This window comes from Pelmatolapia mariae, linkage group LG5, assembly GCF_036321145.2.
Source record: "Pelmatolapia mariae isolate MD_Pm_ZW linkage group LG5, Pm_UMD_F_2, whole genome shotgun sequence".
NCBI lineage: Eukaryota > Metazoa > Chordata > Actinopteri > Cichliformes > Cichlidae > Pelmatolapia > Pelmatolapia mariae.
This window is the reverse complement of record NC_086231.1, coordinates 29706999-29732500: the sequence shown is the minus strand read 5'-3', so window position 1 is coordinate 29732500 and position 25502 is coordinate 29706999. Positions and strand designations below refer to the sequence as shown.

At 40.6% G+C, this 25502-nt stretch overlaps 2 protein-coding genes across 13 annotated transcripts in view; one reads left to right on the top strand and one right to left on the bottom strand.

Moving 5' to 3' along the window:
* Positions 1 to 6648, bottom strand: part of ncoa3 (nuclear receptor coactivator 3) — a 32673-nt gene extending 26025 nt beyond the window's left edge. For all 3 annotated transcript variants that reach the window (XM_063474678.1, XM_063474677.1, XM_063474679.1), the window contains exon 1: positions 6535 to 6648. The gene's annotated coding sequence lies outside the window, so the exon portion shown is untranslated. The remainder of the gene's footprint in view (positions 1 to 6534) is intronic.
* Positions 6649 to 12233: 5585 nt separating this feature from the next.
* Positions 12234 to 25423, top strand: zmynd8 (zinc finger, MYND-type containing 8). Of its 10 annotated transcripts, none has more exons than XM_063474674.1 (21): positions 12234 to 12339; positions 16389 to 16465; positions 16760 to 16911; positions 18275 to 18418; positions 18608 to 18721; positions 19114 to 19179; positions 19425 to 19517; positions 19607 to 19694; positions 19943 to 19998; positions 20100 to 20177; positions 20289 to 20404; positions 20500 to 20999; positions 21289 to 21423; positions 21581 to 21736; positions 21918 to 22451; positions 22584 to 23081; positions 23290 to 23486; positions 23708 to 23788; positions 23881 to 23959; positions 24063 to 24302; positions 24450 to 25423. In XM_063474674.1, the coding sequence occupies exons 1-21, from the start codon at positions 12326 to 12328 to the stop codon at positions 24626 to 24628; spliced, it is 3597 nt and encodes a 1198-aa protein (XP_063330744.1). In that variant the 5' UTR covers positions 12234 to 12325; the 3' UTR covers positions 24629 to 25423. The 10 variants fall into 10 exon arrangements, with proteins under 10 accessions (XP_063330744.1, XP_063330739.1, XP_063330738.1 ...); XM_063474669.1 differs by having other exon boundaries at positions 18197 to 18418; positions 21322 to 21423; XM_063474668.1 differs by having other exon boundaries at positions 18197 to 18418; positions 21918 to 22439.
* Positions 25424 to 25502: the final 79 nt, after the last annotated feature.

The following is a 25502-nucleotide window of genomic DNA, read 5'->3' as shown; positions in this document are numbered from 1 at the left end:
GATATTTAAACCAAGACTTCACTGCACAGCTTGATGTGATGTGGCAACATCAGGAGGCAAGTGTTAGCTCTGCTATTCTAGGGACAGCAGTAAGCTTCAGAGCAACCTTTTGATTAGAGTGTTGCCTTAACGACAAGCCACGTAAACAGGACTGACGTCAGTAGGCAGAAAAGAACAGTAATAGTGAAAAGAACACTTTTCTCTTCCCGTGAGGAGAAGAGAAAAAAAAGAAAAAGAAAGAGCGCATATAAGAAACAAGTGTAGTAAATTATCTGACACATGCCTTGCCAGTGTTGACATGCTGTAGTAAGTCTGGAGCCTTTAACGATGGCGTGGAAGTAAGTCATTCATGACTTTTCTTTGAACTCAGGCTATAATAAAATAACATTTATTACAGCCCAATGGAAAAATGAAAAAAAGTGTTAAGCTCAGTGCTGTGTGCAAAAATGTACACACTCATTGCAATCTGTGCTAATTTACTAAATGAAAGAAGATTTTGAATTTCAGATGAACTACAGAGACAGTACCCGTACAGTCCCTGCTTGCATGGTCAGATATCCTCTTACAACTTGGGACTGCAGTGCCATGCATGCCAACAGCTGCTTCCCAGTTCAGACAGACCTAGAAACTAGGGCTGGGCAATACGAACCAAAAACCATCTCTCAGTGTTTTTAGACTCTGTGGTAATAGAAAATCTCTCTCACACATTGTTTTTTTATTAATATAATCAAAGCAAACTGAATGTTAAATTGGTGTAAGTTGAAGACACATTTTTATTAAAACACACTGAAAAAAGTAAAGTGCAAAAGGAGTGACTGCCAATTTACTGGAAACTCAGTAAATGTTTAATTTTGATGCTAAAAAATGCCAGTTTCACTGGGTAAACTAATTTTACTCAGTTAGGGATCATTTGGCTTCTTTGAAGTGGGTTTGTCTGAGGTACTTATTCATTGTCAGTGTGTTTTAAGTCAGTGGCCAATGGTATACCACCAAGTAAACAGGGGAACTGACACCGAAGGTGAGCAATGTACAAACGGAAACAAAATGTCTTTTAGCCACCTAAAAAAAAAAATGTTAACCTTAAAATAAAGCACATTAAAAAAAATAGCAAGGAAATCAATTAGTCAGGATATTGTGGGGGCACCACACTCAGTTGTTTTACATTAAAGAACACACGAGTAACTGTCTACTAGCACCTTAATTAACATGTTACCGTATGCTTTAGAAGCAATTTCCATGTAAAATGACTGTTCTGTTCACTGATGCCAGAGGACAAATACTTTCTCAAGCCGTTTTCACACACAAACAGCTTATACTCACTGACTGTGTTGACTACAGACTTTTGCAACCAGGTGCAACACAGCTAGGCTGGTAGCACGAGTGTGTCTCTTCAGGCATTTCTATGATATTTCAATGAGTAGTACAGGGATGTGCAATTGGAGACTAGCACAAAAAATTTGAAACAATGTTTCGCATATAAATCTGGAAAAAAAAATCTCAGCAGTCACTCTGTTTCCTGTCTGAACTCCCTGTATTCCCATTTCAGCAGTGATTTGGGACACATATCATTCAGGATATGACTATAGCGATTGAAGCATGCCTCAAGTGTGAGTATAAATTGTTATGGGGCTGTGTTGACACTACAGTTCAGGCGAGCGATGACTAATGTGCCGTTATAACCAAGGCTATGAACTCCTGAAAATGTCAGGAGAATTAGGTGGAGACCTTCTCTAAAGCTGCCCTTTATCATATAGACTGCAGTTAAGGTGTGTGTGGAGAAGGCAGGACACCTGCTAGCTGCCACTGTAAGGTGAAAATACAAGAGGGAAGGAAGGGCCCGGTGCTAGGTGGTTAGCAGCAACTGAACTCTAAATAAGAATGAGAGGATTGTCCAATCAAAGATGCCATCATTTTCTCAGAGAAAGAAAATACATTTAGTCACCTGTTTTCACCAAATACACCTGGGCAGCCCACCTGAGTAAAGTGTTTGTGTGGGGAAACACTGACATAACTTGTAGACACTCCCCAGGCCTCCTAGAAACCACACCCCACTGCCACAGAAAGTCAACATAAAACTGTTTCGTTTTCGATGTGTACACGAAACAATCTTTAAAAAAAAAAAAAAAAAAAAAAAAAAAACCACTACAAAACTAAAAAAACTAAACTACTAATATTAAGGCCAGTAAAGGCAAGCTTTGTGAAAAGTTAGGACAGAGAACCTTGAAAACTCTGCAGTGAACAAAGCCCTTTGTTGTTTCGATAGCAAACCAATTCCACAACACTCAAACATATGACCCAAATTGGAGCTATTCCTGAGACTCTCACTAATGACATACACATAACACATATTTACACAGGATAAATTTCTCAAAAAAGTTACATTAGAGCCTTTATGGGTCTAATGGTCAATATGAAGAAGTTGTACCACTTTTAAAAATGATTTTCTCTTTAATAAAAGGGGGGAGGGGTACTGATGGGAAAAGAAAAGTAAGGACTGAATTAAGATGGAGAGTATCCATGCAACAGTTGAAAAGTTCATTCAGAAATGACACTCTCTCCTATTCTCTTCTCTTCTGCAGCCTTTCTAATTCTTTTTATGCGGAATAACAGACAGAGAGAGCATCTGGTAGCAGTTATCTCACAAACCAAACTTTTTTTTTTCCACCCGTGCTGCGTCTCCCCAGAGCAGTTTTATAAAAGGGGGCCCTAAAAAAAAACACAAACAACGTCTTGCTAACTTTTTACAATAGTAACAAAACTAGAGCAGGGTCCTACCCTCCCACTGGCTTGTTCAGGTGAACTCTTTTTACGAGCATTCTTGAGCTCGGGGAGCGAAAGTTAAAGGGGGAGTTGAAGTTAAAGAGGAAGGGCAAGGAGGGGAGGGGGACAAAGCTCTTGGCACACCCTTCCCTAATAAACTCTATCCTCCATCCAATCAATGAGGACTAGTGCGAGAGCTGTTCCAAATCCACGCTGGTTATAAACTAGAATTGGGTGCAATGATTGCTTCAGGCTGCCTGTTTGGCTTTTAGAAGTGTGCATGGCTCACATATGGCTCAGCTAGCCTAACACTTGGGTCTTACCTCAGAGATGAAGAAGAGGACAACGAGGGCATGAATGACATGTGACTTCAAACAGAACGAAAGTGCAAACTGCACCATTTGACTTGGGTCTCAGTGAGGTGGCGATCTGGTCTTCCCTGGTTGATCTGGTTTCGGCAGCTCTCATTTCATACTCTCGCTCTCACTTGTTTGAGCAAAGTAACTAAATATTTCAGCAGTGGAAACATGACTGTCTTGTTTAACAGATTTCTATATTTAGCTCTACAGAGGTAGGCAGAAAAAGCAAACCTACCTGTTGAGTTCTGCCAGTGTGTATGTGGTATGTGCCCTTTTAACAAACAAATCCAGATCACTGTCACTGCACGAGTGACCTTGAGATGTGGGAATTAAACAGGATGTTACGCACAGCTTGAGCTGACCGCAGGAAGCTTCTGAATTCTTAAACTTGGTTGTAAAACGGCCTTGAATGACCAGTCAAAGTGAGGGAAACCAATATTCAAACTTGACTTGGAAACAGACCTGGGTAAAGATAACGTGAAATACAAAAACAGTTGCTAAAAATATAAAGATCCTCCTTTTCTCTAAATGATAAGAACTGGTTACAAGTTACATAAGAAGGAACAACCGCTTTCCTTGACTAACCCTGCACTCCCCATACAGCTGTAAGAAGACCAAGGAGTCATATTTCAATTAGGGGAAACAATCAGGCTGTTCTTTCAGCTCTGTGTCATCAAGAGTACTCTCAAAGCTACTGCTCATCCACACAACTATTAATCATAAAATAAACACATACCACATGACCGATTGGCAGTTTCTCGAAACTAAGCTTATTATCTCCGTCTCTCTGTCTCTCTTAAGGCAGGGAGACTGACGAAACACTCAAAGAATGCCATCTATTCAGACATTAATGACACAAAAATGCCGCTCAACAAAGACAGATTAGGCAGTCATCAGAGAGTTGCAAGCTCACCACCACTGTATTTAGAAGTCTTAGACAACTTAAATATGGCAGTCCTACGCAAAAGGCGGCATTGCATAACGAGGTGAAGGCAGTAAAAATATTTTTAAAATCCTGCACTTTTTGATATTATTTAAAAATTAGGTTTTTAACCATTTCATTCATAAATACGTTTGTTTTGAATGCGCTGTGCTGACCCTGAGAATTGCAGTTTGAACTTGTTGTGGTCAATATATTTCAGGCTTCAAGCAGGAAGCTGGCACTCATGTGTGCCCCAATTTACTCATGTCACTAAATAAGTTTGAGCACTTCTAGAGTAGCCATAGCCGCCATAGCCACTCTTCAAAAATTCACATTTTTATTATTTTAGGGACAGGATACAATACTTTGTTTCACAAGTAACCTCTATAAGAATGACCCAAATATCAGCAATGCCTCCAAATGTTATGCTCATTTTAATAGGGTGAGCGTTAGGGTGCTGAATCCATGGGACATGTGACCGATTAGCCTTCTCCCATGCCCATGAGAAAAAGTGATAAGTTAATGAATTATTGAGAGCCCATGCGGGGGCCGACAGACAAAGAGCGAAAGCCATGCAATGCAGTCACTTCTGCACCCCATCTGCAGTCAAAGAATCCCCCCAAAGATTGATTCATTGTTAACACAGCCTGACACCCTGTGTGAGGGAGAAAGAGAGTGGTAGATAAAGGGACAGAGAATGGGGGGAACAGGGGGCTCCGTTTGCCAAGAATATGAGCAGAAGTAGCTCATTGGACAGGTTCCCACAGTGGTCATTCTGCCCACTTAGAAAAATACCACATACATGGACTTGAGTAATGGCATTCTATGAGACTCAAAATAAAGACAAGTTAGCCCACCTGACAGCTAAAGACTGCTAGTAGAACCATCCTTACTCATTCTTTCCCAGCTACCAACCATCTAATGTCCACATTACTGAGATATCACAGTCTACTTAATCCCATGTGTGAAATCGCTGTAAGTGAGAAAACTCCACAGTAGGCAACAACAAAAAAAAAAGAAAGAAAGAAAAAAGAAAAAAATATATACCTGAATGATCCCAGAAACTCTTGCATTGAGATGTAAATGCCTGCAAGTATCGGCAGGGATGGCCCCGGGCAAACAGAGCGACAGCACACCTAGTCCTCAAGCATTTCAGAGAAATGACTAACCTACCCCCTCACTGTTGCCTACACTTGAGCACGCTCTCCAAGAATTTCCTCTTACAACCTTAAAAAAAAAAACAAAAAAAAACAACAACTACTGAGTGCTCAGCATACACCAGGGAGGCGAACCCAAACCGGAACCCTGCGAGTGTTTATCATCCTCTGCACTGAAACACATCCATCTGCCTCCACAACCAGTCCGCCTGTCTCTCACGCTCACGTATGCACCTACATGTGATTTACCAGCAGTGAACGCCAACATTTAATCACGTAGAGAGATAGTCCCAGTTATACCAACCACTACAATCACGCGAGCGCTATTTCGCTACAGTCATGCAAATAAATACCACATGCTGGGGATTGTTCAGAGCAGCCACGCTGAGCCAGTCAGTTCAAGTTGGGTTGCAAGCAGCAAGCGAGCAGCATAGTGTAGGCTACTGGAAAATACTGCGTGGTTGCCCACGACCCTGCAGCTGGCAAACTTTACTACCACTTAGAGAAAACCCGTCCCATTTTAAAATGAAAAACCATTTTGTCATTTTTCCTACACTGTTTTTTTAATGGGTGTTACTTAGATGCTTCAAGTCTCTGTGTCAAAGTATAAGGAGGGAGCTCTGTTTAACAAAACCGAAGTAGATACACTGTAATTAAGAGTGCTAATCTCCACCACATTCACCGTGGAAGCTAGTCACTAGACCAGAAGGTCATTCAATATTGTTATTTAGATTTCCCCACTAATGAAAACTTCCGCGGTGTACCGTCACACATTAGCTGTGAACACAGACGACTCCAGCAGCATATGAACCGAAACTGTAAAGCAAGGCGGGCTGTCAGGTAGAAAATATAGTCCCCAAAGCTATTCAGCTGTGTGTGTTGACAATGAACACACGCTAACGGCGGCACAAACTTCACGTAAACGTTTCCAAACACAAAAGAGTTCACTCGTGAGCAGAGCTGAGTGTTAACAGCTAGGGTATTGCACCCCAGCGAATCAGAGCCTTGGTCTCGTAAACTTTGTAGCTAGTGGATAATGGAAACGCCAAAAAATACAAAAACCAACAAGAATGGATAGTTATCAAGCCATGCTCGACGTTCATTGTGATACCACTTATAGGTTAGGAGCTAATAATATTACAGCAAATATCCCATAATAAACAGACACTGGTAAGGTGGTTCGTTTTATCACGGTAGCGTAAAAAAGCACAGCCTGCTCGGAAAGCGAAGCTACACCAACTGCCTCTGTAACGGCCGTGTGCTTTCAAACAAACACCAGAGCCAGTGTTCAAAACTTGCGTATAACTGAATCATAAACCAACTGCAGAAAACTCACCGGCTTCGACGCTTTCATTGAGTACACCAGTTTGTTTTACGCCTCTAGAAACTCTCCGCCATCTTCGGCAAGACCGTGTTTGTTTAAATGGGAAGCACTCCCAGATCGGAGGGAGCCAGCTTGTAGCAGGTCGACTGGACTTCTGGGTAATGTAGTTTTCCCCATTTATAGGTCGCATCAAAGTGTTTGGCGCGTCCTGAAAATGAACTACACGTTCCTTTAATACCCTTAGGTAATATGAGCAGCAGACACAGATATTATTAGGGGATGTAAATTTTCAATTATACACCACATGTAGTGTTAATGGCATAAAGCAGCTTCATACAAACTACTTAGCCCTCCATATCTATAGAGTATCCGTTTTTAATGTTGCTCATTTCTTATTCCTCTTAATTAATCAACATAACACTGATAGCCATTTTGAATTTATTTAAGTTAGGAATTATATATTACTAATAATACAATGTCAGTAAAATTCAGCATAATTGCATGCAATAGGGCCTGAATTATAAACATTAACTAACTGTAAATATTAATCTGAGTTTTTATATACTATGTACTGTGAAATCTTATCTAACACCATTCATTGCAGCACACATCTAGTATCTTGCAGTTATATCAGTTGCAAAGTGACTGTCAGTCATATCGATAGCATGTACAGCCTGGTATCACACAGACTAATGGCATACTGTCATATTTTTTAAAAATTAACCGTGGAATCTCTGTGGCCCTTGAGCTGTAACATAGATGATAAAAAATAAAATAAAATAATCTCCTCAGTGTTCTCTCAGGCACACCAGTTCAGAAAGTTAAGAAGGGGCGTGGGTAAAAGATGGAGAGAAAACAGCAGGATGAGGGCGTGGGGAGCGAACAAGCAAAAGTATTAAATATGCAGTTAGATCCTTACTTGATCTTTCCTGTCGGAACACTGTACTTTTGGGTGTAACAAAACGGTGTGAAAAAAGTGAAAGGCTGGTCACATATTATCTTTACAGCTAATTGCTAAGATGACACAAACTGCTGCAGCACTTGCAGCCACCCCTGCACTCAGATTTATCTATTTGCTGTGAAGACGGTAAGTATTGCCTGAGGGGTGTCATACGTGATCATGAGGCCATTTTGACCCATGATGCACCACAGAGTGCCACAGGAAGTCATTCCTGTCTGTCAGACTTTACAACTCCTGCTCATGTCTCCAGGACTTTTTTCACAAGTAATATCTTGTTTATCTTATACACATGTACAGTATATTTTTATATATACTATATACTATAATATAGAGAGTTTACATTTTATTTGTTACATATTTATATTTTAATTGAGTGTCTGTAACATTTTAATGTCCCCCCTGGGATGAATAAAGTATCATTCTAACATGAGCATATAAGGACTTATGGATTGAACCACACCCATGAGTGCTTTTCATGGAGAGAAAAAAAAGTGCCTTTTGGTTGTTCATTTCTTTTGGTTTGTTTGTTGGCCTATAGAAAGCCTCAGTTGCATTCCATGAAGAGCCAAAGAGGGGCCCAGTGGCCCTCTGTCTGTACCCCTTCCCCCACTAAACATGGAAAACTGACCGCTGCCCCCAGTACAAGACACTTTATCCCCTCCCCCCTCCCCTTACCACTTTGAAAGGACAGGAGATAGCAGTTTGAAAGGACAGGAGATAGCCCCACAATCATTAATGTATTCAGACCGGTTTACCTGCAAACAGCTAACCACATGCCTTTCTTTGCCCCGCACCCATTCCCATCCCCCCATTCTCAACACTGCGTATGACCACAAAGGACAAAAACACGATCACTGCACATTCCACGTTTCTGTGTGTGAAAGAACGATTTTAAGTTATACCGTTTATTAAAGCTGTAGTGTGATTTTTAGTGCAAAGATGCAGGGGGAAAAAGAGACTTTACTTTTGGTTTGCTGCATTTCAGCAATTAGACAAATCAAATTATCAGTTAAACGTGAAAACATCTACATTTAGACACACAAATAAGATATTAATAAAATTAAATATATTTAAGTCACCCGGGCATTGTCAGGAATTTTTCTGAGGTAGGCTAATCACTTCTGTGGGTAAACAGTGGGTAAAGCAAAATTATTAGAAGGGCAATTCACGTAAATGTCTTCCTGAAAAACAAGAAATGAACCTGGTAAAACAAAACAAAACATGCGCAGTGACAGGGAGATTTATTTTACCCGCAGAACTGATGTGCTCGGAGAGAGGAAAATAAATCTAAATCAGGAGCTGGGGAGCACCGGAAAAATCTAACTAGGGCGCCATCTTGGGGCCTGCCAGGCTAGTTACTAGCTCTCCAGCTCCACTCAGAAATACGAAGGTCACAGGGCGGAGTCTGCAGTGTGGACACCTAACCTACGGCTTGAATAGACAAGTATGGCACAAGTATATCAAAGTTTATATGTCAGACTTTTCCGACTTCTTTTCCGACCATAAAATGGTTGGAAACGAGTTATGCGGTAACAACTATAGCTAACTATCAAGCTAATTATTGAGCTGTTTTTATTTGGCTAGAGAGGTGTCGTGGGAACAGTTCCCTTATCATTTGATATTAGGAAGCATGATATTTATTTTTGCCTCATATACCCGACACACAGTTTTTTATTAACATGAATTAGAAACTTTTGGTAGGTAGCAACCAACAGGCTACATACATGAAAGGAGTCTTAATTTTTAATTTTCTCATTATCATACCTAAAACCTTTATTATATGTGATTTTACACAGTTATATGTGTAGTCATAGTTTATTTTACAGGTTTCTATGTCAACTTCCTATTTAATATGTATGTATCATAGATTACATACACCCGGTACTTTTCTAGCTAGCAGTTACTGGTTTAAGGGGTATTTAGTGATTTGAGATACAGACGAAGAGAAGAATTTGGGCAGGTTTTTTTTTGTTTTTCTTCTTTTGACCCCCGGAGCCTTTAGCACGGTCTTCTGGCAATGTTTAACTTTTTTCAGTAATTTTACATCGTTATTTTCCGAGTTCATCTCACGAAGGTAATAAATAACAACTACAATATCATTGCCATTATTTTACACCGTGCACCATCTAACATTCATTTCCTTCATTTGGCAGCATATGTGTCTGAATCAACAGACAAAAGCTATCATTTGGACTAGAATGTTAATTCAGATGAATTTGTTAATTTTTGGCGTCCAGTGAATTTATGGGCTACTGAGTGGCATGCTGTGATAAAGTTTTACCACTAGAGGTCAGTGTTGTCTTACTTCCTGTAGAAGAGAGGCCACAAACGTCTGAGGAAAGGAGCCAGGTGGTGCTCAGAAGACAAACCTTATACGTTTTCAGAAATATACAACAGTAATTGCACTCTGGCTTTTTTGAATAATCATTTCCTCACAGAGGAACAATAATCAGCTTTTCTTTCTTTAGCATATTACTCCATGCCAAGATGTATGCCTGGAATTTAGAATAGAAAACAGGAGCGGTGGGTAGTTTATTATCTGCAGTTTATTGTTCTGTAGATGGCTTTGCGTCACCAATGCCAATTTTATTTTGGCAGTGAGCACTGAGCTATGAGTCTATATATCTTTGCTAAACAAGCCAGATCCATGGGCTCTTTGTTTGAAGAATATTAGCCACGAGTTTTTATTCACCACCACACAGAGGAATAAACTGACAGCACAATATAATGACTCAGTTATAAAGAGTAAAGTGTTTTCATGAATGAGAAAGTTAAGGGTGTAAATTTCAGATAATACCTCTGTGGTCCCTCGCACTGCATTTTATTTATTTTCAAAGAGACAAACACGTAGTTTTCACAGGAAGAGGTACTCCCTTGCTCTTTCTATAGGAGTTAAGAGGAGCCACCAGATACTGCTAATCAAATGGACTTGATTAACTGATGAAGTGTGACTACCTCTGTGAAAGTAGATGTTTTGGCAGTTTGCTGGTCTGGGGCATTCAGGTGTGTGTTAACACAGTGCTAAGGAAGAAAGACATCAGCAGTGATCTTTGAGAAGTAATTGTTGCTCCTCATTTCCATTTCCGAACAACATGAAGTCAGTCATTCTACAGTGAGACAGATTATTCAACAGTGGAAAACATTCAAGACAGCTGCCAATCTTCCCAGCAAGCTCACCCCAAGGTTTCCCATACAATGCTCAGAGAAACTGCAAAAAAGCCAGGAGCTACAATTTGGACTACAGATATGTAGAGTAGCTTTACAGTTAGCATGTTAGATGTTTATAACGTTAAATGTTCATAACACTACAATTAGAGAAAGAAAATAGAAAATGACAAGTATGGCTTATTTGGAAGAGTTGCCAGGAGAAAGCCTCTTCACTCAAAAAGAACATTTACAGGGCCGCTTAGCTTTGCAAAGTAGCATCAGAGTAAATTACAAGACCTCTGGAACAATGTCCTTTGAACAGATGAGATCAAAGTGGAGATGTTTGACCAAAACCAAACACAGGATATCAGCACAAACACCCCCATACCAACTGTCAAGCATGGTCGTGGAGGGGTAATTATTTGAGCTTGCTTTGCCGTCTGTCTGAGAGTGAAAGCTTTCATGAAACTGCATCATGCAGCTGAACAATGATCCTAAACACACAAATCCACAACAGAATGCCTGAAAAAGAAAAGAATTGAGGTGTTCTTGTGGTTCAGCCAAAGTCAGACATCAGCCTGACTGAAACACTGTGCCAGGGCCTAAGAGAGCTGTGCATAAAGAAATGCTCGCAAACCTCAATGAACTTATGCAGGATTATAAAGAAGAGTGGTTCAAAATCGCTCCTCAGTGACAGGAAAGACTGAAAAAAGGTTATACAGAAAACAATTACTTAGGATTACTGCTTCTGAGTTATGGACTATACTTTTCACAGGATTGCAGAGTCCTGTGAAAACTTTCTTTTCCACATGACCGTGTGCACAAATGCACAGTGCTTATGCTTTAAACACCCTGAAATACTTAGTTAAAGGTTGGTCAAAATTAGGCAACTTTAAATTTTTGCTTCATAAGTTTCACTTAATGCTAGAAGTGAAAATAAAGCTTAATGTAAAAAAGAAACACGTGTGAACCCTTTACAATGAAATATAAAGTAACGTGCAGATTCTTATACTGTTATTGAATTATCCTGCATGGTTGAAAGTGATAACAGAAACTGAACCACTGCAACCACATTGTTAACAACAAACAACACCAGTTCAAAGGCTCAGGTATGACTGAAACACATGACTGTAATTTGGTGTTCAGACTGAACTTTTACAGGTCAAACACACAGAGTGCATTTCATGTAGTGTCTGCCTACCCACTGGTTTTTATTTACATAGCAGTTTCTTTATCTTTCCTATAATGTCAGCTTACTTTGAGGGTGGAAACTTGTGAGACAAATTCCTTTCTAACACCACACGGGCCTGTTTATTATGCATGTGACTGCTGACTGCTGTTCGTAGCTGTACTGAAGAGCTCCTTTATAGCAAGTTGTCTGCAGGCTTCTTGTTATGTGTGGGTTGTCAGTGGCTGATTATTTTGATCTGGGCCTAGAGATTCCTGCTAGCTCTGAGTACTGCGTTTCAGCTTGCCCGTGCTAAACAAAAGACAAGCAGCCAGGAAATACACCAGCCAATCAGCAGCTGCCTTATATGCTGACAGCACATGGAGCCAGTCCTAGCGTAGCTTTTATCTGAACAGTTGAGTCGGACAGCTTGGAGAGCCGTGGCTGTGCTCTGAGCAGGGTGAGGGCTGACAGGGCTGTCCTCCATGTTTTAATAAGCATTGACATATCACACAGAGTATTTAGCCATGCATCCACAGAGGTAAGCCTTATTTTCATCTTTTTCCACATATACTACTTTGTCTATGAGGCACCAGATCTGTGCCTGAGTAATAATATAGGTTTGTCTGACAGAATGGGGGAGGGGAAGCATATTTGTCACTCACAGCACAGGAGTGGAGCCTGGAAGGAGAGCAATGCATGGTATGGTATAACAGACAGCCTCTGCTAGCTGGTTGGCTCTGTGGATATGCATAGTAGAGGGCCATAGGTCACATCCAAGGTCATTGTATGGTCTGACTAAGAAAACCTGCTTCCTTTTGTAAAGTTCAAAAGAGAAGTGACGTTCTGTGACTGTCCCTGGCCTTTGACAGGCCCAGTGAGAGAAACCAGGCAGGATGGGAGAGCAGTTCAGAGAGGAGATCCCAGAGGAATTAACAGATGGTAAACTGACAGCACAGCAAGTTTAATTTAGACCTCGAACAAGAATGAGAGCAAGGCAGCAGGGTACTGTTGTTAATTGTTTGCCAGACTAGCACGGCAGGGAAGAACAGACTATAAATGATAAAACTGTATTTTCATCCGAAACCCAGTTCACCCCAGAATGGGGAATGCAACCCCCCCCCCCCCCCCCCAAAAAAAACAAACAAACATGCTGTTAAAAAGCCTGTAAGCTGATCATCATTATTATAAAAATACAAATTATTTATTGAGTAAATATGCTGTAGCTGCTTATTTATCACGAGCTTGGAAAAACTGCCTGAGCTTAATGGTGTGCACTGCCTCCCAGTGTTGTTCTCTGCTGCCGAGTGTCAGCCATTTTAGAGAGCTTCCCCTTTCTGTCCCTCTGCTCCAAGCACACTGAGTATTTGTATGTAAGACAGAAGGAAAGAAGGGAAGGACTTCCTCTCAAAAGGCTCTGCACAGAAACCTCATCTCATCCAGAGAAGCTTTTGCAGCCTTTTTGAAATCGACCAGGTTAGATTGAATTCTGTTTATGCATAATGGTATTGGTGTTTTGTGTGCATGGAGCAGATAAAAATTTTAAATTTAGTCAGTGATTGTGTCATTTTTCTGTCGGTTTAGCAACTTTATTTATATACCATGTAATATTATTGATAATGATTATAATGGACAGAGCAAGTCAAATGTAACCAGTGGAGTTATGGCCTGGATATAATATGGTGTTTATAAATGTGCTTGACCAGGGTTCAGGAAGGATCTGTAAGGACTGAAACAACAAACTCAACACTCAGTTTGCTGTGAATGGTGTCTGGTAATGTGTTTAATCCCCCCCCCTCCAATTCCACTATGCTTTTTTCAGGATTTGTGCAGATACACTCACACCTACACATACAGCCTTTTTAGTGTGGTGTGTGCCTCGCATGTTTAAATAGATATAACATGTTTTAAGGTATGGTTTTCCCACAGAAAAATGGTCATTTGCTCAGTAATTCTTAGTGACTTCTGTGCCTCGCTCATCACGCTTTCCTTTTTTACCAGGAGTATCCAAGAACGGTTTCCTAGTGTCAAACGCTTGAGCGTGTATCTGTTTTATCTCGTAGTTTGTATTTATGTTTTATGAAAACTGTGTTTGAATTGTGTATGCTATTTGTATCCATGTCTTTGAGGTACTTGATGTAAGGAAATAAATATATTTGGCTTAAAAAAATGAATACCTCTGCTTTAACAGTCAGCTTACGTCACACTGTGTGCTCAGATTTTCAGGCAGATGGAGGAAGGAGGCTATGCAGTCCATAGTGTCAAAAAGGCCTGTGACATTTTTCAGCCTCATCTTTGTGTCCACCTTTAGGGCCCTTGCTGTATATCAGCATGCCGGGGCACATCATAAGCTGCATGTGGTCCTGTGCAGCAGATCTGACTGGTGCCGTGTGTACGTGCTATGTGTGCAGTGTGCACATTGGCCAAAGAGAGAGAGAGAGCGTGAGGGAGAAAGAGAGAGAGAGAGAGAGAGTGTCTTCAAAATGGACGCCATACACATATACTGGCTGAGAGCACAGAGAGAAGGAATCTGATCCCCTCCTTGTCAAGCCTGTAGGGCTGCATCTTACATGTCTGATAAAAGGAACAGAGCCAGAGTATGACTGGATGGAGTTTTAAGGCAGTGAGGGACTTGGTTTTCACGAGTGTTTTTGTGACAGCGAGGATCAGTCCTCTCTGCATTGCAGCATTGTGGTTGAGGAGAGCGGGGAGAAGAGAGCCTGTGTGGCACACCGAGCTGAGCACCCAATCAGGCACCTCCGTGTGGTGCTTGAGCCAATCGGCAGCTCGCAGCCGAGGTTAAAGATTGTCAATTGCAGGAGAGAGCAGCAGGGAGAGAAGGCCTTCTGGGAAACCTGGACCCATCTTTTCCCTCATCCCCCAACGTCCTCAATTGATAAAGATAAAGATTAAAGAATAGGCTGAAGAATCTGTATGTGAGTAAGGAAAAAAGGTATGCCGTTCATTTCCTACATTGAGGCATGATTGTTATGGCAGTGGTGGGTGTGGAAGGGGATGTGTCAGTAGGTTACAGGGTTACAATGTGCTGAACTGAACGTGCTGTGGTCTCTGATTTATAAAGGGATTTTGTCAGGATAGACAGCAGTGAGTTCCCTCCTGTCTCTCTTTCCCTTTGTGTGTTGTTGTATTTCCTGGCCTGGACAGGACAGGATGGTGCAGGGGTAAACTGTCTAAGGCTGTCCAGAAAGGCTGGATGAGGAGGCCAGTAAAGCAGTTTCACTGCACTCTTATTTGTGTCTATAGATGTGCTGTATTTCTGGATGTCATTTCATCTTACTGTAGGGATTGAGGAGGTTGAAGGGTGTGGGGGTTGGGGAACAAGATAATCGAAATGGAAGCAGTATTCTAGCTGGATGAAAACAATACATTTAAAAGGTGTTTTTCTCAAGTGTAAGGGAAATAAATATGGAAAAAACCTGGTTCATCTGAGCACAGAGGCCACTGCATCTGCTGTGGCGTCAGAGAAAACCGTAATAACAAAAGAAACGACAACAGAGCACCTGTAAACCAAGGTGACTCAGATGAGAAAAAACCTGTTGGTTTGAGAGCACATTTTGGATTGCATTTGAATGTTCTTGTTCTCCAACAGAACTGTGGATGTGATTGTGCTTTCCACTACGATACGCTGGCTGGTATTGGCTCGATTAATGAATATTACTTTTTGTTTAGACTATTTACATGCTGTTAACTTGTTGGATGTCAGAAAACGCAGACATTTCTTTCCTGTGTTTTCATATTTACTATTTATTAGGTCAGTAGAGAAAAGTGTCTAATACTAATAAATGGAGAGTGGCAGCACACATTGTACTCATGTTGTCTCAGTATTGGTTAATTTTAACTTTCCTTGAGATCAAGATGTGGGCATTTTTTCTGAGCTGCTGGTATATTGGTTTGCTCTCTCATTTTGAGTCTTCTAGCTGCAAAACATTCACATAAATTGTTAGGACTATTACCAGTGGAGCATTTGTTTTCAGGTTTTGCAGTGTTGTGTTGTACTGTTGAAGTTTTGCTTACTCTATCTTCTAAAGTCAATCTTACCTTTTTTACCTTTGAAAATCAAAGGAATTATTTCTTGACATGACATAGACTTACTGCTGTATATCATTCACATCAAGGCTTTAAAACCTGTGGTACTTTAGCTCAGCTCTTTTCTTGAAATACTGAGACGCTTCTTCCCGACTATGTGACCCAACTCTCACCAGAAACCTGTTATCATTTTTTCTCTAGAATAACTTTTCTTCACATGATAGGAGGTGATCCAGAAAGTTATATAATAAGGTTAAGAAAACCTGACCACTTGCATACCTACTAATGAACCTCACAACTGGAAGTCATTAATAACAGAGGTTATTTTGTATTCAGCAGTGAGCTTTATTAATTCTGGTCCTTTTTCTTACTTGCACTTTGGTTCAATCATAATTACACTAAGAATGTAACGCTCCTCATGCACCATGCGGTGTCTTTTTCCCCCCGAAACATTTAGAAAAATAACAATATGACACATTTTCAGCTGTCTGTTACATTTGACTGCACTACACATTTGAATACCTGTGGCGATGCTCTTTTCAGTTTGGAAGAAGAAGAAGAGGGAAAAACAGAAGAACAGGCTGTAACAGAAGAAATGGAGATCTCAACACGGTCCAAAGGTAAAAATAAAGTATGCAAGGTATTCAGATGGTAAAGCTCTCTTTCTCCACCTGCAGCGTTTCTAGACTTTTGATGTGTAAAGTGATTTTGGTTTGGTTTATTACTATGAATTAGATGCACTAACTCACAATTCACCTGTGGTAACCCCTTGCAAATAAGATTACATCTGAAAGAAGCTATTTTAGTGGCGCCACTCAGTTGTGTGAGTTCAAGAAAAGATGGTTGTCATTTCTGATACTTTTTCCTGCTTTTAGAATCAATATGTCTGTTTGATCTCTGATTATTGTCTGCAGTTTCAGAGGCTGGTTCAACAGAAAGGGTGGCACCAAAAAGAAAGATGCCCAGTCCTTCTCAGTCATCCAACGGTCACTCCTCTGCTGAGACCTCACCGTGCCCAGTGAAAAAGAAGAAGAAACCAGGTGCTGTTAGCAGCAGCAAAGACCAGGTACCAGTCAGTTCACAGCTGAGGATTTTTTATAAATAAACTATATTTATAATAATAACACAGCAACAACTAGTTGATCATATTTTATAGTGATAGTAAAATTGATAAAAATATCAACAGTCCAAACTTTTTAAAGATACATTTATATAGTTAAAAGAAAATATATTTTGCTCTTATGTATTATCTTAATTAAAGGCTCATTTTTCACAGATAATTACAAAAATATTTTGTTTTTTATCTAGTGGCACTGATAATGTAAAAGGGTTTTAGGGGGTTTTGTTCAAATGTGTAATAATAGATGATCCAAAATATTTAGGAGAGAATCACATGTTACTAGAAAATATCAGCACTTCACTCTTTTGAATTTGTGCTTTTCAATATATGGGATTAAATATCCTGCACTAGCCTATATAGATATTGTATCATTACCAATCACCAGTGATTTTGCCAAAAGGTGTATTCAAGATGCCAGATTTATTTACTGCAAAGAGCAGTGGACATTGTCCCTTCTGAATGTGAAAGGCATGGACAAATCAGGCTACAGTATTCATTAAGTTTAAGTCAACTCAGACGTCAATAAGTTACACAATTTTAATAGCACAAGATAATTCTTTTGTGATGTATTGTATTGTTGGGAAGTTTCTGATAGGGCTTATATAAGATTTAGAGGCCATGCCCAATATTTTTGATGTTTGTCTGTTAGTTTTGACCTGATTAATATGGTTAATGCCTGAGTATTATGTGAAAATGAAGTCTGTGCAGCTGTAATTTTAACAAATGCTTTTATAGTTGCCAGTACTTCAGTAAAATTCCCTACAATCTGTACTATAATAATTACATGATTACTTGTGGCTTATGATTTAGCTTGCATTGCCATGTGAATGCTTTGCTTGCTTTCTGCTTAAAGCAGATCACAAATTTACATTAGGTAAATGATTGCTAGTAAATCACTTTGCCCATTATGTTGTCCTTTGTAAATAATTAGTTATCCCCACAACCTTGATTCCCATTTAATCAAGATTGTCCACACTGTTTTCCCCTTTTATGTTATAAAACACAGACTGAAATCACAGAATGAAGCTACATTACCTAGAATAACTGGACTTGTAATTCTTTTATGGCAGACTCATAAAGCAGCAGTCAGTGTGTAACAGAGTCAGTCTGTGTTTTGGATGGTAACTTCTGTGTGCTTTTTGTCAATGCTTTGCATGTCTGCTTGGCTTCTCTAATCTCTGGCCTGATTTTGATCTCCCCCAACTTTGTGTTTCTTTTGCCTGCATTCCAGTCAGAACTAAGACATGGTCCCTTTTACTATGTGAAGCAGCCAGCACTCACCACAGACCCTGTTGATGTTGTACCGCAGGACGGCAGGAATGACTTCTACTGCTGGTTGTGCCACCGCGAGGGCCAGGTGCTCTGCTGTGAGCTCTGCCCCAGGGTGTACCATGCCAAGTGTCTCAAACTACCAGCCGAGCCCGAGGGCGACTGGTTCTGTCCGGAGTGTGAGGTACTCACTCAGGAATGTGAAAAATATATTAGTGTTGTAAAGCGTAGGTTAATCCTGTACTTATATTGGCTTAATAAAATAAGACCAACCAGTAAGTATGGACTGTAGATGACAAAGATAGGTTGTCAGGCTTTCGTATGCTCAGTGCAGATATAACAAAAGTGTTTGTTTTCTCCTGGTGTCTTTTAGAAAATAACAGTTGCCGAGTGTATAGAGACTCAGAGCAAAGCCATGATGATGCTTACTATAGATCAGCTGTCTTACCTGCTAAAGTTTGCCCTGCAGAAGATGAAACAACCAGGTGTAAGTATTCTGTTACCCCTGTGTTTCCAGAAATTCGTGCTGCTAAAAAGTTTGAAGGCACAAATTTCTTTTTCATGTGTATGTTCACATGCAGTATATCACTGGGATTTTGGCATCTCCTCTTTGCTGACCAGTGGTGATTTTTAGACACCTTTTTCAGCCAAACGATAACTGTACTACCATCTGTCATGTCAGATAATCTGCACATCCTGAGGTGCAACCTCCTCACAAACAGTCCAGCATGGTATAATATTGATTTGCATGTGCTAATAATTTCTAATAACACAACTAACAATCATTTGATAATGATGGGCCTGACATGGCTGGAAACCATGAAAGTAAATATCCTAGCTGGTGGTGAGGATACAGCTGCCCCTCTCACTCTCTTTCAGGATCATCCCCGCTTGTCATCTCGCTCCCCCCATGCAGCTTCCACGCAGAGAAAGACTTATAATTGGGTAATCAATTACACCACTAACAAGACCCCGTCATGATTTCTTCCTCCACTAGTATTCCTCCTTCTGTTTGAAGCGGCTTTTAGAACTTTTAGTAGTAGCATGGTGGTAGCATGTTGGTTTGTGGCAGAGGGGACAGGTGTGGAAAAATAAGCTTTAGGCTAAGGTTTAATAAATATGGGAAAAAAAAGCTAAGGTTTAGTTTAGTTTATTTAGCTTCACTCTCTTCTCTGTTTACATAATTCTAGACTGAACCATTCCAGAAACCCGTGTCTCTTGAACAGCATCCTGATTATGCAGAGTATATTTTTCATCCTATGGATCTCTGCACACTTGAGAAGGTAATACGTTGAGCAGTTGCGACGATTGGATAGTGTAAATGTGGTTGAATCATTTGACATTTGAACATCATTTCTTTTTGTCACCACAGAATGTCAAAAAGAAAATGTATGGCTGCACAGAGGCCTTTTTGGCGGATGCAAAATGGATCTTGCACAATTGTATTATATACAACGGAGGTATGCTCCCCGATGTGTGAGCTGTATTACACTTATCTACAGTTATGGTATAATGAGTATAGTAATGCACACGATGCATGACTGTGTTAATAGCAGATAATTACACTTTCCTCAGATTAGCTGATATTAATGTGTTATTAGAGTGCATTTCCAGATAAGGACAATTAACAGTAATTCTGACTTATATAAAATAACAGTATAACTAAAAGATTTAAAAGCTTTTACGTAATTGCATGTCCTTATTTCAGGCAACCACAAACTTACAACTACAGCTAAGGTGATAGTAAAAATCTGTGAACATGAGGTAAATATTACTTCACTTTTCATTATGGGTAACACTATGACATCTGAAACTTAATTTAGCCATCTTTTCATGTTCATTTATTTGTTTCGTTTTGTTTTCAGATGAATGAGATTGAAGTTTGCCCTGAGTGTTATTTATCTGCGTGCCAAAAGAGAGACAACTGGTTCTGTGAGCCTTGTGTAAGCTGAGTTACCTGAAGTTTCTGCTGATCATGCTATCAGAACCTACTCAAATGTACAAATCTTTAGAGTACAACTCTGTAGTTCCAGTGTTTTACTGTATGTCTGCAGAGTAACCCGCACCCTCTAGTGTGGGCCAAACTGAAAGGGTTTCCATTCTGGCCTGCTAAAGCTCTGCGGGACAAAGATGGGCAGGTGGATGCTCGCTTCTTTGGGCAGCACGACAGGTATCAGTCCTTTGCTCTTCAGTTACTTTGGCTTGGTGGCATATTACAGTCTTTGTGTTAAAATGAGAGACATATTATTGATCTTCTTCTTTCAGGGCCTGGGTTCCTTTAAACAATTGTTACCTCATGTCCAAGGAAATTCCTTTTTCTGTAAAGAAGACCAAAAGCATTTTCAACAGTGCCATGCAAGAGATGGAGGTCTATGTGGAGAATATGAGAAAGAAGTTTGGAGTGTTTAATTATGCCCCCTTCAGGACGCCGTACACGCCGGACAATAATTTTCAGATGCTCCTGGATCCCTCTAACCCCTCGTCAGGTCCCATCAAACCTGAGAAGCAAGAGAAGATCAAGCTGAGTTTTGATATGACTGCATCGCCTAAAATTGCATTGACCAGGACCTTGTTACCTGGGGCTGGGGTGGGAGGAAGCGCAGCAGGACGCCGGCTCCCTCTCACTGACATGCCTCGCTCACCCATGAGCACCAACTCCTCTGCTCATACAGGTTCAGATGGGGAACAAGAAACAACCGACAAGTCCCAGACAAAAGCATCAAACAGCCAGTTCAGTACAGGAGAGGAGTCCATGGACTGCACAGGTGTGTGAGTGCCACTCCAAGTCCTCCCCTGTATCAACTATGAGCAGTATGTTGTTAGCAGATGTGGTTATTCATATATTTATCAACTACTAAACCTGTAGTCACCTTTAAAATGAAATAGGTATATCTGCTGATATAAAGCAACTGTGATAACATAATTTAAAAAACAAACAAACATATGTATATATATATATATATATATATGTAATAAGCATTGCATATATCTGTCTGCTTATATCTGCATTGTGTAGACAGTAGACCTTGTTTCAAAACAAATATCTATCGATAGTCTCACCAGCTCATCCTCGACCTGGTGGTGCAGGTGGTTCCTTGGACAGCCCCAAATCATTACCCTCTCAAGCTCCTGGCATCCCCAAGCAGGAGAAGACACCACAGACAGGAAGTATTCTGAACCTTAATCTAGGTGAATCCTTTATGCCTTTGTAACACAAACTACAACACACAATAATGTGTTTAAAAATGTCTCCCTCTATTTTAAAAGCCACTTCTACTGCACACACTATGACTGGCAAGTAATAAGATCTTTCCTTATTGCTCATGTACATATGCACATTCTCTAGATCGAAGTAAAGCAGATATGGACCTAAAGGAACTGAGTGAAACAGTTCAGCAGAAACAAGGAGCCACACCTGTCCTCACATCTCCAAAAAGACAAATCAAGAGCCGTTTCCAGCTGAACTTAGACAAAACCATTGAGAGTTGCAAGGCCCAGTTGGGTTAGTAGAGATACTACTGAGGCCAGTTTTGTAATTCCTTTGTGTTGATAATTTGTTACCAGTGCCATAATTGAAATATTAATTGGGTTTTGTTTGTTTTTGTCATTTTGGGACCTTCTTCATAGATATGTCCCAGGACACAGTTTATTGTGGTGTGACAGCCTCTTTCATTGTTTTGTAGGTATTGATGAGATCTCTGTGGATGTGTACAAAGGTGTTGAACACAGTGACTCAGAAGAGACTGATAAATCTGACTCCAGTGACAGTGAGTATGGCAGCGATGAGGAGCAGAAGACCAAGAATGAACAAGACACAGCACCCAGTGAGGAGCCCCAGAAGGAACCTACCAAAACTAATGTCAAAGACCAACCTTCCCCCAGCAATGAAGAGGAGGGTAGAGCTGATTTACTTGTAGCAACTGAATCAGCAGCTGGCGAAGCCAGTGTGACGGTGTCTGACGCTCAAACTAAAGAGAAAACGAGCAGTGAAGTAGAAAAAGAGAGCCCAGAGAAAAGCAAAGCACCTCCGGAATCACCTGTTCCCAGAGAAAAGTCTCAGGTGAAACAAGAGACAAAGCAGACTGTGCCAGTGGAGGACTCTGACTCAGAGAGGGAACTGGTTATTGATCTTGGAGAGGAGCAAGGTGGCAAGGAAAGGAAAAGGAGAAGAAAAGACAGCGCTACTGTTAAAGATTCAACTACTGGTAAAGTTGAAGGTGACAGTTATACTTTCTCTGTGTGTCTGACTAGAAATCGTCTAACACTTAATGTTATAGTCCTTATTTTGTTTAAACCTTATCAACTTTGTATGGGCAAAATTGGCAAATAAGATATGATTTTTCCTGTAGGTAAAGCTTCTATAACGTCAACGCCCCCATCTCAAAACAGCACGGCACCTTCCACACCCTCTAGTGTTTCCATGCAGTCCCCCGTGGCCATTCCTGTCACTGTGGTCTCCTTCACTGCTCCTTCTCCTGCAACCATTAGCCTCGCGTCTGCATCCAGTGCCACTGCAACACCCCCCCCTTCCACTTCCACCTCGACCACACCGGCTTTGAAGAAACAGCGCCCTCTGCTGCCTAGAGAGACAGTGCCAGTGGTACAGAGGGCTGTAGTGTGGAATCCCACAGCTAAATTTCAGACCTCCTCTCAGAAATGGCACATGCAGAAGGTGCAACGTCAGCAGCAAAACCAGCAACCTGTGGCAACCACACAAATGCAGGCGTCATCTCCCAGGCAAGGTCAGACGCAAGTGCTAACCCAGACCCAGGCAGCTGCAAACGGCTCTACAGCAGTCTCCTCCTCTTCACAAAGCACACGCTATCAGACCAGACAGGCGGTGAAAGGTAAAAAACAAGCTTCACGGTATGCTAAACTAAGTATGACCTAAAACTGTGTGACTCAATACAAGTCAAGATTCCTTCATGTAAGAGTGGTTAGACAATGTACAGACCTAAAGAGCAAAATTAATTAGAATATTACAATTTGATGGCTACAGTGAAAACGTTCTACTTGCATGTTTCACCATGTGAATAATAGTGTTTCTTATTCTAGCTGTTCAACAAAAAGACACCCTACTCAGCACGTCCACTTCAGCTGTCACGCTGGTATCCAGTAGCCCAGCTTCCGTTGCCATGATGGCAGCGTCGAGTTTAGGCACGGCTGCTGCACCTTCACCAGTGGCAACAGACCTGTATATCCCAACTGCCTCGGCAGATGTGGCTGCAGACATTGCCAAGTACACAAATAAAGTTAGTGCATATTTTCTTAGACAAGTCCTGTCAGCAATTTGTTTTATGTTTTCACTGGAAACACTGCTGTTGTAGTAAAAATACACGAGATACATTAGCACTGGGCAACTTTAAAACTACATATTAGCGACAGAACAACCTTTGTGTTATTAGTCTGGGTGAGAGACAAAGTATATAATTTTTAATGACACATCCTCATAAAATTGTCTTCTTTCTTTCAGATAATGGATGCAATTAAAGGTACAATGAGTGAAATCTACAACGACCTTTCAAAAAATCCTTCAGGGAATACAGTAGCAGAGGTAGGTGGTTGCTCTCGGTTGCATATAGACTGAAAACGATTCAGCTCATTTCCTCATCCTCGTATGCCTTTATCTTTTTCTTTTTTTTACAGATAAGAAGACTGAGGATTGAAATAGAGAAATTACAGTGGTTGCATCAGCAAGAGTTGTCTGAAATGAAGCACAATCTTGGTGTGAACTTTATCAGTCAGCTACTAACCGTGCAGTCTTCTTTCCCTCACACTGTACAATTAGTTCTACCCGTGTTTGGTCACGCTTGTGTTCTTCAATCTAGAGCTTACGATGGCAGAGATGCGGCAAAGTCTGGAGCAGGAGAGGGAGAGGTTGGTGAGTGAGGTGAAGAAACAGATGGAGCTGGAGAAGCAGCAGGCAGTGGATGAGACAAAGAAGAAACAGTGGTGTGCTAACTGCAGGAAAGAGGCCATCTTCTACTGCTGCTGGAACACCAGCTACTGTGATTACCCCTGTCAGCAAGCCCACTGGCCAGAACACATGAAGTCTTGCACTCAGTCAGGTAACAGCGCATGTCATCACTAACATGCTGAGGATCATATTGACAAAAACAAAGACTGTATTTTTTTATGCTCTCCATTTGCATGCCTGTATAACCACCATTCATTTCTTAGTTGTAATTAGTTTGTTTTTTTTGTTTTATTTGTAGCCACGGCTCCACAGCAGGAACCTGAGGCCGAGCCTACAGCAGACCTCCCAAATAAAGGTTTAGGGCAGACTAGCGGTGGCCCAAACCCTCTCAGAGACACACCAGCCTCTGCGTCATCATCGGACAAAGACTGTGACACGGAAAAGAGCACTGACAGTGTTGCCGTCACTTTGTCATAACCACGCTTACCATACTTGAAAATGTAAATGTAAATTTATTTCCTCCCACTACAATAATATGTCCATGTAATTTGTTCTGTTCAACAGCCTTTTCCAAATTGAAAGTGAAAAAAAAAATCAAGTTATTTTTTATTTATATTATTTGTTTGCCTTTCGGGCGTCACATGGTTCCCCCACTGCAGAGTGGTGTAAAACACGACTGGCAGCAGAGTGCGGCAGTTTAAAAAATAGCTTACAGTGTATGTTCTTGCACTCTCTTGCTGGTCTTTATAGGCAGCTGCCAGTATAAAGAGCTTAAGAGCATGCTTGAGTGTCATAAAACATATCAGTGGTGTATTGGACAACAGTTAAACCATTTATGACTACAGAAATGTAACCCGTGTTAATGAACCACCTCAGTTGTAGATTAGAGGACTGCTGACAGAAGTGTCTGTAAATGACTTATTTTGTATTTTGTGTTAATTTATTTGTTATTCTATTGTTGCCTGTTGTATACTGCAAAGAAAGTAACAAATACACACATTTTAAACAAGCTGTTTTATATGATTACAAAAACAGTCTTACATTTGATCTTTTAGTTGTCTCTAAAGTTGAGGGGAACCTTAGGGTTTGGTTGAATGTAAATGTTATAAGACTGTAATAACAATGAAACAGCTGCAGCACATTTTAATATTTGAACAATTCCATAATCTGCATCAAATGCCCCCAAGTAGAAGTTTATGGGCCTATCAAAAACAGATTTTTGAGAGGTCAGAATTGTACATTTCTGTGTAAATTGTGATAAAAACAGTAAAGTAAAAAAGTAAAATAGAAAAGAGTTGTGACTGAAGTAAATTTTAAATATGAGCTCATAATAATAAGAGCTCATTTGGCA

Excerpts from the sequence above, each read along its gene's own strand:
- zmynd8 (XM_063474667.1), top strand. Across the intron at positions 16,466-16,759 it reads GATCTCAACACGGTCCAAAG|TTTCAGAGGCTGGTTCAACA; the intron begins GTAAAAATAAAG and ends TATTGTCTGCAG. Across the intron at positions 19,518-19,606 it reads ATCTCTGCACACTTGAGAAG|AATGTCAAAAAGAAAATGTA; the intron begins GTAATACGTTGA and ends TTGTCACCACAG.